The 15172-nt window shown below is 45.3% G+C and overlaps 1 protein-coding gene across 3 annotated transcripts in view; it reads left to right on the top strand.

The window, feature by feature from the left end:
* Zmynd8 (Zinc finger MYND-type containing 8) overlaps window positions 1-15172 on the top strand; it is a 596751-nt gene that overhangs the window by 153643 nt on the left and 427936 nt on the right. For all 3 annotated transcript variants that reach the window (XM_068388417.1, XM_068388414.1, XM_068388416.1), the window contains exon 4: window positions 9767-9851. In XM_068388417.1, the coding sequence (XP_068244518.1) occupies window positions 9767-9851 (85 nt within the window). The remainder of the gene's footprint in view (window positions 1-9766; window positions 9852-15172) is intronic.

A 15172-nucleotide genomic window follows, 5' to 3' on the forward strand; every position in this document is an offset into this window, starting at 1 on the left:
TTTATAATAAACATCAAGATAAATTTTAATGATTTGTTTATATGCGACCTTTCCTATTCCTCCTCTAATCCGAGAGTAGGCGGTCCTAACTTGGAAACCGAAGTTAAACAACGTTGAGCCCTTTCAATCGTAAATAACTTTTACAGAGCAAATGATTTAAAACTTATTATATGAATATTTTTTAGTAGATATTTTATGAAAGATTTTCTTTGAATAGTCTTCGTACTGTTTCAAAGATGAACTAACGTTTAGTTTATTTATGCTACGCAGTTTGCGCTCTATCGTTACTATAGAGAGAGAGAGAATCACGGTTTCACTTTGCAGAAAGAGTAAATCGATTCTGACGTTTTGTTCATTCTTCTTTCAAACTTAAATGTTTTAAATACTGTTTTAAAGGAACTTGTTAATTGAAAAACCTTTCAGTTTTTTCCTTTGGTCAAATAACCTGTTTATTGACGAAAGGTAAGTGGGCTCTTCTCTTCGGTGCGAAATCAAGAGAGAGAGAGAGAGAGAGAGAGAGAGAGAGAGAGAGAGAGAGAGAGAAGAGAGAACGTTCCGATCTTTATTCTCGTCCCAAGCGAGTAACGTTGTTCTCGAGTCAGTTTTTTACTCTCGTCCCTAGTCTCTGTACGGGGAGAAAGGATAAAACGTTTTTAGTTTTTATTCTCGTCCCAAGGCACTGTACGGTGAGAGATTGAAAACGTAGTTTTGAATGAACTAGTGTTTAGTCTCCTTCCCAGCCACTGATCTTTTTATCTTAATATATGTTTACTGTTTTTTTGCTTGTATTAATGTTCTTACATTATACGACTGATTTCGCAATTATAACCTTTTGATGAGGGTAGAATTGCGTGCTTCAGGTAGAAATCAGTTTTATTCATACCTAATGTGAATTGTTGAAAAATTCGATTTCAGTGAAGTAAGTGCAAAACAGAAAATCGTAGTGATAAAGTGATAATTGCGCAAAGTGTTATCAGTGTTGCGACCGAGGGTTCGTCTGTTCGTGCCTGTCGTTCGCCTAGTCCGAGACCTCTTGCAAGCTCCCAAGCCCAGGGGAGAAGTAATGTCGTACGACTTATGGGTTCGAGAGGACTTGATCAGCGAACAGACGTTCCCTCTATGGTTTCAGGCGTGTCTCATCAACACCGCCCCTACCATAAGACGAGCGAGACGATTTTCTCCTCGTCATCCGAAGGCTTTTCGCATAAGAAACCGTGGAACAAGGTTTCGAGGCCCTTTAAGCGAAAGTCAGTCCTTTCAGGACAGGTCCAGGGTCCTAGTTGTAGCCATTAGGACAGCTCTGACCCTATGCAGTCATCGGAAGACTGCTTGCCGCCTAAACAAAAGCGTAACACAGGCTCCGAGAGTCTTTTTGTAGGCAAGGTTTTGCAGTCACAGACGTTACCCTCGTCTCTTACCGCAACCATTCCCGTTGATCCTAAATGGGTTGTACGGCAAGACATGCAGAATAAGCTTGCCTCTCTTATGGAGGACTATTCTGTTGAGCAGGTTCACGATGATCCTCGCCGCTTAGCTGATCGAGATCTTGGCCGTCAGCCGCCCAAACGAGCCTTTGTTCGTCCTGTTGACATTGACGTTACAAAGTCACGTCAATCGTGTTTTGTAGAGCCTCTCTCGATGCAGTCCCGTGTTGACTCTCAGCCGCTTGTGGACGTTCAGCCGCTGCCGCTTGCTCTTGTTGACGTTCAGGACGTTCACCAACCAGCATAGTTGACTTGTTTTGACGTTGAGCGTCAAGCACCGCAGTCAAAAGTTGTTTTGACTGCTCAGTCTAAGCAGTCAAGGCAGTCTCGAGTTGACGTCGAACGTCCTCCCGCACCTGTTGTTGTTACTGGTCAGTCCTTTAAGCAGTTACATGACATAGCGTCCTTGACTGATACTGTTTCTTTTTTGCGTGTGGACTCTGCTTGTCAAGCATTGCCACCACGGCAGGTCTCTCCCTTGCTTGAGACTCAGCTATTGTCGGACAAGGTTCCTTCAGATGAGGAAGTTGCTGATCCCCCTCCTACTGATATTCCCTTGAGGACTCTGTCAGACGGAGAGGAGCCTAAAGCTGCTCAGCCCTCTATGGACTTTAAATAAATCATGCTGATTTTTAAGGATCTTTGTCCGGATCTTTTTGTAACTGCTGCTCCTCGTTCGCCTAAACGTCAGAGTTTACACTAGGCCTAGCTACTTCGAAGCCGTTGTTTTATAAGCTAGTGCTCTCTCGCTCTTCTAAGAGAGCTTTACGTTTGCTAGGCAACTGGTTAATCACCAGGAGGAGTTTGGGGGAGACAGCCTTTGCTTTCCCTACTTTTAAGCTGGCTTATAGAGCGAGAGTCTGATATGACACGGGAGAAGTTCTCGGCTTGGGAGTTCCTGCCTCTGCCCAGATAGACTTCTCAAACCTCATAGACTCTCCCTGGCGCCTGGCCATGAGACGCTCCAAGATTTTATGGTCGACTTCAGAGCTAGACCATCTCCTGTTAAGAGTTTTTTCGAGCGTTTGAAGTTTTGCTGTACAATTATGTCATGCATAAACAAGGCTTTCAGGGATGGCTCCAATGATCCGACAGCCACGTTCTCTGCAGGAACAAGTCCCTCAGGGATGGCTCCAATGATCTGGCAGCCATGTTCACTGCAGGAGTACGTAAGAGGCAAGTGCGCTCAATGTGTTCATTGTCAAGACAAACTTCACGATGAAGTCTACCAGGCTGTCTTGACAGCATTAATGGAAGGCGACTGGATGGTCTCTCTCGACCTTCAGGAGGCATACTTCCACATTCCTATACACCCGGATTCCCAACCGTTTCTGAGGTTTGTTTACAGGAATGTGGGGGTACCAGTTTCGAGCCCTGTGCTTTGGCCTCAGTCCTGCTCCTCTCGTGTTTACGAGGCTCATGAGGAATGTGGCAAAATCCCTCCATCTATCGGGGATCCGAGCCTCCCTGTACTTGGACGACTGGCTTCTCAGAGCATCGTCCAGTCTTCGCTGTCTGCAGGATCTACATTGGACGTTGAGTCTGGCCAGGGAGTTGGGACTTTTGGTCAACCTAAAAGTCCCAACTGATCCCATCCCAGATTATTCTATATTTGGGTATGGAGATTCGCAGTCCAGTTTTTTCGGGCTTTTCCGTCTGCCACCCGAATAGAACAAGCCCTGCTCGAAGTCCAACTAATGCTGAAAAGAGAACGTTTGTTCAGTCAGGAGTTGGAACAGTCTCGTAGGGACTCTCTCATCCCTGGAGCAGTTTGTCTCACTAGGGAGACTACACCTGCCTCTCCGGTTCCATCTAGCCTCTCACTGGAACTAGGACAAGACGTTAGAGACGGTATCATTCCCAGTCTCCGAACCAGTAAAGGCATGCCTGAAATGGTGGGACAGCAATATCAGTCTGAGAGAGGAACTATCCCTAGCAGTCAAGAACCCAAACCACGTGTTGTTCTCAGACGCGTCGGATTTGGGTTGGGGTGCGACCCTGGACGGTCGGGAATGCTCGGGTCTGTGGACCTCAAGTCAGAAGAGCTTGCACATCAACGGCAAGGAGCTATTAGCAGTCCACTTGGCCTTGATGATATTCGAAAGCTTCTTCGAAACTAAGTGGTAGAGGTCAACTCAGACAACACCACAGCTTTGGTGTACATCTCCAAGCAAGGAGGCACACACTCCTTCACGCTGCTCGAGATCGCAAGGGACCTTCTCTTATGGTCAAGAAATCGAGGCATCTCCCTGTTGACGAGATTCATCCAGGGGGACTTGAACGTCTTGGCAGACTGTCTCAGTCGGAGGGGTCAGGTGATACCCACGGAATGGACCCTCCACAAGGACGTGGGCAAGAGTCTTTGGGCTACTTGGGGTCAACCCACCATAGACCTCTTTGCCTCCTCGTTGACCAAAAGGTTACCAATCTATTGCTCTCCAGTCCTAGATACAGAAGCAATCCACATAGACGCGTTTCTACTGGATTGGTCTCTTCTGGACTTATATGCATTCCCACCATTCAAGATAGTCAACAAGGAACTGCAGAAGTTCGCCTCTCACGAAGGGACAAGGTTGACGTTGGTTGCTACCCTCTGGCCCGCGAGAGAGTGGTTCACCGAGGTACTTCAATGGCTGGTAGACTTTCCAAGAAGTCTTCCTCTAAGGGTAGATCTGTTACGTCAGCCCCACGTAAAGAATGTCCATCAAAGCCTCCCCGCTCTTCGTCTGACTTCCTTCAGACTATCGAAAGACTCTCAAGAGCTCGAGGCTTTTCGAAGGAGGCAGCCAGTGCGATTGCAAGAGCGAGGAGAGCTTCTACCATTAGAGTATACCAGTCGAAGTAGGAAGTCTTTCGAGACTGGTGCAAGTCAGCATGTGTGTCCTCGTCCAGTACCTCTGTAGCCCAAATCGCAGATTTTCTTTTACATCTGAGAAAGGTTCGCTCCCTTTCAGCTCCCACGATTAAGGGCTACAGGAGCATGTTGGCTTCGGTCTTTCGACATAGAGGCTTAGATCTTTCCAACAATAAAGATCTCCAAGATCTCCTTAAGTCTTTCGAGACCTCTAAGGAACGTCGTTTGGCAACTCCTGGAGGGAACTTAGACGTGGTCCTAAGGTTCCTCATGTCAGACAGGTTTGAGCCATTACATTCAGCCTCCCTGAAGGATCTCACCCTCAAGACACTTTTCCTAGTGTGCTTGGCTTCGGCTAAAAGGGTCAGTGAACTTCATGCCTTCAGTAAGAACATCGGCTTTTCTACAGAAAAAGCCACTTGTTCACTTCAACTTGGTTTCCTGGCCAAAAATGAACTGCCTTCTCGTCCTTGGCCTAAATCTTTTGATATTCCTTGCTTATCAGAGATCGTAGGCAACGAACTGGAAAGAGTATTATGTCCTGTTAGAGCTCTTAAGTTCTATTTAGCTCGTACTAAGTCATTACGAGGTAAATCTGAGGCATTATGGTGCTCAGTTAAGAAACCATCATTGCCTATGTCAAAGAATGCTTTGTCATATTTTATCAGATTTTTAATACGAGAAGCTCATTCTCACTTGAATGAGAAAGACCGATGTTTGCTTAAGGTTAAGACGCACGAAGTTAGAGCTATAGCAACCTCCGTGGCCTTCAAGCAAAATAAATCTCTGCAAAGTATTATGGACGCGACTTTTTGGAGAAGCAAGTCAGTGTTCGCGTCATTTTACTTAAAAGATGTCCAGACTCTTACGAGGACTGCTACACGCTGGGTCCATTCGTTGCAGCGAGTGCAGTAGTGGGTGAGGGTTCTACCACTACATTACCCTAATTCCAATATCCTTTTTAATCTGTCTCTTAAAATGTTTTTAATATTGTTTTTTGGGTTGTACGGAAGGCTAAGAAGCCTTTCGCATCCTGGTTGATTTGGCGAGTGGTCAAAGTCATTTCTTGAGAGCGCCCAGATTAGGGGTTTGATGAGGTCCTGTTGTATGGGTTGCAGCCCTTAATACTTCAGCTCCTGGGAGTCTTTCAGCATCCTAAGAGGATCGCTGGGCTTCGTGAGGAAGACAGACTAATAAGGCAGAGTAATCGTCTAAGTCAACGTCCTTACCAGGTACCTTTATATATTTGGGTTTTGTTATGATATAACTGTCAAAAACTCTAAGCATATACGCTGTAAACTTAATTAACTCTGGTCTCTACCCACCACCATGGGTGTGAATCAGCTATTATATATTCACCGGCTAAGTTAAATATTTAAAAATTATATTTTAATTATAAAATAAATTTTGGAATATACTTACCCGGTGAATATATAAATTAAAGGCCCCCCCTTCCTCCCCGATAGAGACCCAGCGGGATGAGAAAAATTGGGTCTGTTTACATGTATATGCGGTATCTGGCCGATAGTTGGCGCTAGTGGGCACACCCGCAACCTTCATAGCGATCGCTCGCGAGTTTTTGTGTGTTTTTCTGTCGAGCCGCCGGAGGCTCAGCTATTATATATTCACCGGGTAAGTATATTCAAAAATTTATTTTATAATTTAAATATCATTTTAGTTAATAAAGGAATTCAGATTTGCTGTTATTACTTTCTTAGTTACATTTAATTGTTTTTCAACTTGTTGACGCTGTTAAAAATCATATGTACTCTAAACACATTTTTGTGTAATCTCTCTCTCTCTCTCTCTCTCTCTCTCTCTCTCTCTCTCTCTCGGAAAAAAATAATAGACGTCTCTAACACTATAACAGCGAAGAAGAGCAAGAGAGAGAGAGAGAGAGAGAGATTTTATTTAAAGAACATGTTAATGCTATGTTTAGAGAGAAACAGAAAAAGAGAGAGGACTTTTTCCTTGCTTCACTTTTTTCTTTCTTTCTGTTCATCATGCTGGCCCTTCTCACAAATGATCGTTGCCAACAATCTCTTTGTCCTTTATCCCTATCAACAAAAGGCGTTCTATCTCTTTCAGGGTATTGCTACGATGTCTTGTAATAATGGTGATCCCCTTCGATGGTTTATCTGCTTTAATGGCTGACTTCTGCTTGATGATCGTCGAGATCATAGGCCTATTCCGGCCATATTGTTTAGCCATATCACTCACATGCACACTGCTCTCATGTTTTTCTATAATTTCTTGCTTCAATTCTACTGAAAGAATTGCCTTCTTCCTTTTCTCACCACTACCTGTACTGAAACTTAGCTTTTTAGGGACCATGATCATAGGTAAAATAAAAAAAGAAAAGTGAGATAAGGAAGAAAATAAGCACTGTTAATAACAGACCAAACAGAGGACAACACACGATACACAGAAGAACAGAGAACAGAGCACTCGACGCTCAATGGCGTCCCTCTTACGTGGTGCCATCTACCGGCGTAAACAAGATCTATATCGGATGTTGGAGCATTACTTCGAGTGTCGAGACAAATTTGATGGAATTTTACTTCGGATGTTGGAACAATCGTATGTAGAGGTTCCACGTACTTTTTAAAAAAATTTATTTGTAATAATTATATATTTTAGATTTAGCTTTCATTTACTTTTTTGGAAGAATAGAATATTCTTTAAAGTTTTTTTTAATAGTAAAAGATTGTGAATTGCTTCGTAAATGAATTTTTTTGTGACCTCGGGTCGAGGCCGACCTATCAATACCTAATTAAGGTGGTCAAATAACAATACCTATCCAGGATAGAGATCTAGCTAAAATTAGTGCATGGTGCAAATTATGGGGTATGAAGTTGAATCCTAACAAAACTCAGGTATGATTTTAAGTAGGTCAAGGACAGGAGCTCCTCAACCATCAGATCTCAGTATTGACAATGTTTCTTTAACTCTGTGTGACTTGAAATTTTAGGTGTGATTCTCGATAACACATTAGGCCTGTGTCTTCTTCAGTTGCACAAAAAATTGAATAATTAAGAAAGTCTTTTCAAGATTTTTGGTGATCAATCAGTTGTGAAGTGTTTTAATTCTTTCATTCTACCTTTTTTTGTGTATTGTTTTCCTGTCTGGTCTTCAGCTGCTGATTCCTCTCCTAATTTGTTGGACAGGAACGTACGATCTATTAAATTTCTTATTCCTGATCTATATATTAATCTCTGGCACCGTCCTTCAATTATTTCATCGCGCATGTTGCATAAGATTTTTCATAATTCTGATCATCGTTTACATACAGATTTTCTTGGACAGTTCCATCCTGTTCGTTATACTAGGTATGTATTTAATTCTAATAGTCAGGCCTTCTCCATCATGAGGCTCAATACTACATTGTATTCTAGAGGTTTCATTCCAGCTCTGACAAGAGTGGAATGATCATCCTAATCGGGTAGTTGAATCTGTAGAACTTTTAAAGTTCAAACTTGCAGCAAATGTTTTTATGTTGAACTAACTGACATAAGACTTTTTATAGTTGATATATGAAATATCTGTTTTGATGTTGTTACTGTTTTTAAGATATTTTTTTTTCATTGTTAGTAATTTCTCATATCGTTTATTTCCTTATTTCTTTTTCTCACTGGTGTATTTTTCCTTGTTGAAGCCCTTGCACTTATAGCAGCTTGCTTTTCCAACTAGGGTTGTAGTTTAGCTAGTAGTAAAAATAATAATACTAGTGTGAGGTCTTACCCTCCCATACGCTCCCCTTGCTAACTATCTGTGGGTAGTTACACCTTGCTTAAGTCTTATGGCTGGTTTCAGCATTAGCCACTAGCCAAAATATATCTCAACTCCACTGTAAATAGCTCAAGGTTTGTATAGTTAGGAAGAATACAAATTGTTTCCAAATTTGTAATTTTTATTGCACGACCTTAAGGCAATTAAAGAATGAAATGGAAATTTTCTCTTATGATATCCTCTCTTTCCTTTCCATGAGCAATCAGTCAGATTAGTTCCTTGACACCTAAACAACCATAGGTCTGTAAGTTAACCTATTTGAGCTCCCGGATTTGCTATCTAGGATTTGCAAGAAATATATGAATTGGCTTTGGTTTGGATTAAAAAAATATTTTATATACCGTATATTTCCGCGTATAAGGCGACCTTTATATAAGACGAGGTACAAAATTAGAGCCAATTTTTATGAATTTATCTCATATCGGTAGTATAAGATGACTGCCCAATCATAAAACCATCTGTGTATAGCCTAGGCTAGCTTTTGCAACACCAGGTATCTTATGAAATATAGGTTAAGTAAAGATGAGGATATTACTTACTATGTCCTTATAAATTCAAAATAAATAAAATAACAAAGCAAATCCTTTATTGTTTTCCTAGAACATACGTTACTTAGCCTGCATTGTTTTGTTTACGCTTATCAGCTGCTCACATACGAAATGCCCGTTCCTCCTCTTTTTCTTCTTCTTCTTTTATGTTCTTTGATGTTCTTTGCGAGTTTATTATAAAAGCATGGGATAATGTAAAGGTGGAAAGTGTCATAAAATAATTTTAAAAATGCGGGATCTCAAATGCCATGGATGGCAGTGAGGACAATTTATTGTACGAACGCAAAAACGAAGCCAAAGTCGACGCACCGGAACAGGACTGGAATCCTTACGATGATGGCTTATACGGTAAATCTCATGATATGTTCGAACAGTTTTTCGAAACAGACAGTGATAACTGTGAGGAGTTTTATGGGTTTTAGATATGTACATGTCGTAGGTTTGATGTTTAATATTGATTGGAAATAAAGTTTTACAATTTTTTAAGTTTTAAATGCAATACTGTAACGTCCCGTAACTTTTATTGAGAAATGAAGGTTGTACCATTTGTAATCCAAAATTGTTATTTACAGCTAAAAATAATAATTTTTAGATAAATAGATAGTATGATATCCTATATGTTATTACTATCGTAATTAACACTAGCATTAAAATTACTGAGAGGTTAGCGAGAGAAAAAGTTGCTAACAATGCAACCAATACTCGATGTTGACATTTTCTCAGCTGTGCTCGTATGGTTAAAAGTTTGAATTATTTTTCGAATTTATCATTTATACCATTTTTGTAGATATGCCAATAATACATACAGTAAAAATGGTTTTATTACTTTCATTATACATTTATATATTAATGTAAATCATTTCATGTGTGTCGATGGTTATTGCACCTCAACCTAGGCAAGCCTACTGAGAGACCTGTCGTAGAATTCAAGGTGTGATTTTTATAACGTTAGTATAAGACGACCCCCCATTTTTAATGGTTACATTTTGGAATATAGGGTTGTCTTATACGCGGAAATATACGGTATATGTACATATATACATTTTTCTGCAGTCAATTAAAGGCTTTTCTGAGATATATATTTGTTTCAGATCCAGAGCTATGCAACTTATATCTGTGGAACAGCTTTGCACACTTCTGAAATTTGCTCTAAATCGTTTAAAGACGATGCCAGGGGTAAGTTTGTGGTGAATATGCTAATTTTGGCAAATTTTTAAATTGTTTTCATGTGCCATTTTGTGTGGTTGTAGATTACTTAAGGGGTAAAAAGCATGGATATGTTTTATTTTCAGATCAATTTTTAAGGTTTATCTGTTTGATATAAATGGCATCGTCAAATGATAGCTTTCTTGTCTTTGGCATTCTATATCAATTCTTATTAAAAGGTCTAAATAACAAAGACAGATATATAAAAAAGGAAAAGTAAATTGTTTTCTAAAAGTAAGGTCCTTTGCTGAGTTGTGAACATTATTGGTAAAATGCAGAAGAGAACAATAAGGAGAGTAGAAATTGGGGAAAAAATAGGTAAATCCCAAAGTATTGTCAGGATTTATTAAATGTTTATCAAAGCTCATGCTATATAAATGAAGAAACTCAGATTGAAAGTTATGAGACCAACCATAAAAAGTTATCGTGTGATCAGCCTTAGTGACCCTATTCCTTTTAACTTGTAAGAGGTTACATTTATGTAAACTAGATCTACTCCCTCAGGTTACACTTGATTTTTTTTATTGGCTTAACAAATGGCAAATAATCTCAAAAAAAGAAAAAAAAAAAAAACATTTGAAATGCTCACTTACCACTTTATGGTCCCAAATCAGAATTGTTCCAACACGAATACTTACCTCGAACTACTTTATTAGGAGTTACCTGTAATCTCCTCTCTACCAACCAGAGTTTTGTGTAGGGTACCCTCAATCCCGTTTTCTATGGAGGCCTACCCCGGCATTAAAGAATGTGCCCCGAGGGTAGGCTTAGCGCTAGGTCGATGTCCGCTTGGGTCGAAATCGCCAGTAAGTTCTCTGGTCGCGACGTGTCACCACGTCGCTCTCGTTCTCTATCGATCTTTTGTGTGCGTTGTGTGTGTCCCACGTGTCTCCCGCGTGGTAACTTGTGTTCCTGTGTACTGATCCCTGGTGTTCCTGTGTGTTCACCTTCCACCCTTGTGCTTCCCCCGTGTATTCCTTGATTCCCTGAGTTCCTGTGTCTTGCGTTTGTGCATTATGGAGCAAATCCGCCGTTGTCCTGGGCCTAGAGCCGGTAAATCGTGTGGAGCGTTCCTCTCCAAGCCTGAAGTGGACCCTCACTCCCTTTGCTCCTCCTGTAGGGGAAAGGTTTGTTCGTCATAGGATACGTGCCCCGAGTGTGTAGGTTGGAGTGATATCCAGTGGGTACGTTACGGAACAAAGAAGAGAAAATCGTCGAAACGTTCACCCAGGAAGGCTAGTGTTACTTCGCCGCTACCGTCACCCAGTGAACGGTCCGACGGGGCCTCTGTTTCGCCGTCCCCTACCCAGAGTAGGGGCCGAGGTAAGTCCATCGTGGAAAAAGAACCGAGCGATCTTCCCCAAGAATCTAGTGAATGTGCAGTGGGGATTGCGGGTCCTTCTCGGGCTAGTGAAGAGCCCAGCAGTGCGTCTGGAGACTCGGCCCTTGTGCTTGGGGGGCACATGTCCTCCGATGACCCCTTGTGGGGTAGTAACGTTGTGTCTGTGTCTTCGCCCCCTTCGTGGGCCTGTGTTTCAGGGTCTTCGGCAGGCGGCGACAACCAGGGTAAGTTAGGTTCTGCAGGGAGTGATGCCTTCGGTTGGAAACTTCCTAAGACACCAGGTAGGTCCCCTTTGCGAATGGAAGAGGGCCTGGATCCCTGGTTTCCTGGCGTTGGGCGTCAAACCTCGTTCCCAACCCCGCTCACGGAAGTTCCCGAAGAATTCCTACAGCCTTCTACCTCGGGCACTCAACGAGTCACGAAGTCCCCCGCGGTCCCCGCTCCCGCCCGCCGTACGGTAAGTGCAGTGTCGTCGGGCTCTTCAGAGGAGTATTACTCGTCGAGGGAAGACGCCAGGAGGAAACATCGCCGTCGGAGGGAGCGGTCCAGGAGCAGGCGTTCCCGTTCAAGGTCGCGCTCCAGATACAGCAGGAAACACTCCCGCTCTCTAAGACGAAAATACAGAAGGAGTAGGTCACCGGATGGCGATTGGGTCTTCGTACCCCGTAAGGCAGAGGTACGTTGTTCCCCGGACCGCCGGTCCAAGGAGTTCTCACCAAGGAGACCTCCCTCCAAGCACGGTTTTGACCCTCGCAGGCAAGTTCGCGAGAAGGACTCTACAGGCAGGCATAAGACCGCGAAGCCTCCGGTTCACCCCGCCCAGCGGGGGGAACCGCGCTTCCTTTCGGGCAGCCTGGCCGAACCAGCCCAGCTGGTGCGGCCCTCGGGTCGGAAGGAACGGTTCCCGCTGTTGGGTCAGCCCACGGGAGCCGCGTACTCGTCCCCCAGAGACCTTGAGCGGATGCTAGTCCTCGCTGGGTCGATGATGCCTGCGCTAACCCCCGCCCCTGGTGCGGAAGCCTCCGCCGAAGAAGTCCAGTACCTCGGTAGGGCAGCGCCCCTTGCATCAAGAACAAGGCGTCCGGTGGGTGTGCCCGGTGACCCGGCTCCCCGGGCTCAAGCTGAGGCCTCGGCTGACGGTAGGGAGGGTTCCCCGACGGAGGACTCGGCCTATAGAAGGGTGATTGGCCTTATCAGGAGGCATCATAAAATTGAAGAACCTGCAGCTACCGACGAGGACTACTGGAGGTCCAGCCTTGTCCGGTTAATGCAGGCCCCTACCCAGCCTAAGACCTCTCTGGCTCTCGCTCTAGCCCGGGATCTTGTCCTAGGGCAAGAATACGTAGACAAAGTGGTGGCTAGTAATGCCGAGGCCCCCAAAACTCAGAGTTCTTCAAAATTACTCCAGGGGCTCAAGACTCAGGGCAAGGTATATGTACCGGAAGGGCGTCGACCAGGCTCCTGCAAAGTAGAACCTTCCCTTGACATCCTGGGTCAGGGCGTCTCGGAGGATAGAGCCTCTTCGGCCCCAGTTTGTTTTTCTCCATCGGAGGCTGCATGATGGAAGAAATGTCGAGGGACCTGGTGCACGTCTCCTCTTGGCTGGACTGGTGGGCTTCCAGCTTAGTAGGGGTGCAAGCCACGTTTGACCCCACGGACCCGGAACAGCAGAACCTCCTGAGGGAACTTATTACCTCCGGGGGCAAGACCCTAAAGTTCCTAACGTACCAGTCTCTCTCCTTGACAGCGAATTGGGTACTCCGCAAGAGAGACACCATCCTGGCTAAGGTGTCCCGAAAGGTCCCAGACAGGGAAGCGCGGGCCATGAGGAGCCTGCCCTTGTGGGGTGACTCCTTGTTCCCCTTAAAAGACTTAAGAGACCATTATGGAGAAGGTGGCGAAGAGGAAGGATTTAAGCACCCCCAGGCCTACGCCTACAAGGAGACCGCCCTACAAGAGGTCCGTCTCAGACAGTGCCGCGACGGCTCAGGCCTCCCCCAGCATGACGAGGAGAGAAGCTCCTTCTTCCTCCTGGTCCTCAGCGCCTCAGCCCCCCCGTAGGGGGGCCCCAACATCTTCAGCCTCCTTTAGGACAGGTTATTCTGCCTCCAGGAGAGGCCGTTCAGGCCGCTCCTCCAGAAGGAGATAGAGTGAGAGGCCCCCTATCCCCTCCCAAGCCTCGGGTTGGGGGATGCCTCAGACTATTTTGGCAAGCATGGAAGGCTCACGGAGCGGAGCCCTGGACAGTGTCCGTACTGAAGGAGGGCTACAGGTTACCGTTCTTAGCAGAACCACCCCCTCTAATCCCGGCCAGCCGGGCGGAGTGGCTGGTCCCCAAGGACCCGTTGAAGAAGATCGCCCTTCAAGAGGAAGTGTCCTCCATGTTGGAGAAGGGCGCCATGGAAGAAATTCTACACCTAGGCCCGGGTTTTCTACAGTCGCCTGTTCTTGGTAGAAAAGGCGACGGGGGGATGGAGGCCGGTTATAGATCTGTCGGCTCTCAACAAGTTCATAAAGAAGACAGACTTCAAAATGGACACTCCGAAGTCAGTCCTACTGTCCTTGAGGGAGAATGATTACATGATGACCATAGACCTCAAGGACGCCTACTTCCAAATTCCGGTCCACCCCTCGAGTCGAAAGTTTCTCCGGGTGAAATGGGGTTCCCAGTTCCTGCAATTCAAGACCCTTTGCTTCGGATTGTCAACAGCGCCCCAGGTGTTCACGAGAGTCTTCACGACTGTCTCAGTGTGGGCTCACGAACGAGGCATTCGCCTCATCCGATACCTGGACGACTGGTTGCTTCTTTAGTCCTCGAAGGACCTCTTGGAGGAACAAGGGATGAAACTCCTCCAGTTTTGCAAGGATCTGGGCATCGTGATCAACCCGGAAAAATCAAACCTATCCCCATCCACCAGAATGACCTACCTGGGAATGACTCTAGATACCATTCTGGGAAAAGCCTTCCCTTCAGAAGACAGAATAAATAATCTCATGGAAATCATTCGCCCGTTCCTATCGGGGCGCCCTAGGAGAGCAAAGGACTGGCAAAGACTGATAGGGCACCTGGTGTCGTTGGAGAAACTGGTTCCCCAAGGGAGAATCAGACTCGAGCCGTGCAATGGAACCTGAAGAACCTCTGGTGCCAACTGGACTCGCAACAAGTACTAATCCCAGTTCTACCAAACACGAGGCCCTCCCTGGAATAGTGGCATTGCCGGTCGAACTCACTCAAGGGGATGCCCTTCGCCAACGACCCCCCCGAGTTACTACTGTTCACAGACGCCTCCAACCAGGGATGGGGAGCCCATCTCGACGAGACAGCGCGAGGAACCTGGATAGACGGGGAAAAGGAACTCCACATCAATGTCCTAGAGTTGAAGGCAGTCCAGAAGGCTTGCCTACACTTCGCAGATCTACTAAGGGGAAACACCGTGGCGTTGATGAGCGACAACGCCACGGTAGTAGCATACATAAAGAAGCAAGGAGGTTTGAAGTCAAGGGAGTTGTGCGATCTCACCATAAAGATTCTGGATTGGGCAGAAGAGAACCAGGTTGTGTTGTTAGCAAGGTTCATTCCCGGGAAGAAAATCGTGCTGGCCGACGGTCTCAGCAGGGTGGGCTAAATAGTAGGGACAGAGTGGTCCCTCCTCCCAGAAGTAGCCAAGCTCATCATCCAATGTTGGGGTTCCCCGGTGATGGACCTCTTTGCAACCAAACTGAACGCCCAACTCCCCGTATATTGTTCTCCTGTACCAGATCCGAAGGCAGCCTTGGAGGACGCCTTTCAGCACAGGTGGGACAACCTAGACGTGTACGCTTTTCCCCCCTTCACGTTGATAAGGCAAGTGCTCAACAGAGTAAGGACGGCCCGAAACTTAAAGATGACTTTGGTAGCGCCCTGGTGGCCGGAAAGAGAGTGGTTCGCAGACCTAAAAGACCTGGCGTG

This window comes from Palaemon carinicauda, chromosome 15 (genome assembly GCF_036898095.1).
Source record: "Palaemon carinicauda isolate YSFRI2023 chromosome 15, ASM3689809v2, whole genome shotgun sequence".
Lineage (NCBI taxonomy): Eukaryota > Metazoa > Arthropoda > Malacostraca > Decapoda > Palaemonidae > Palaemon > Palaemon carinicauda.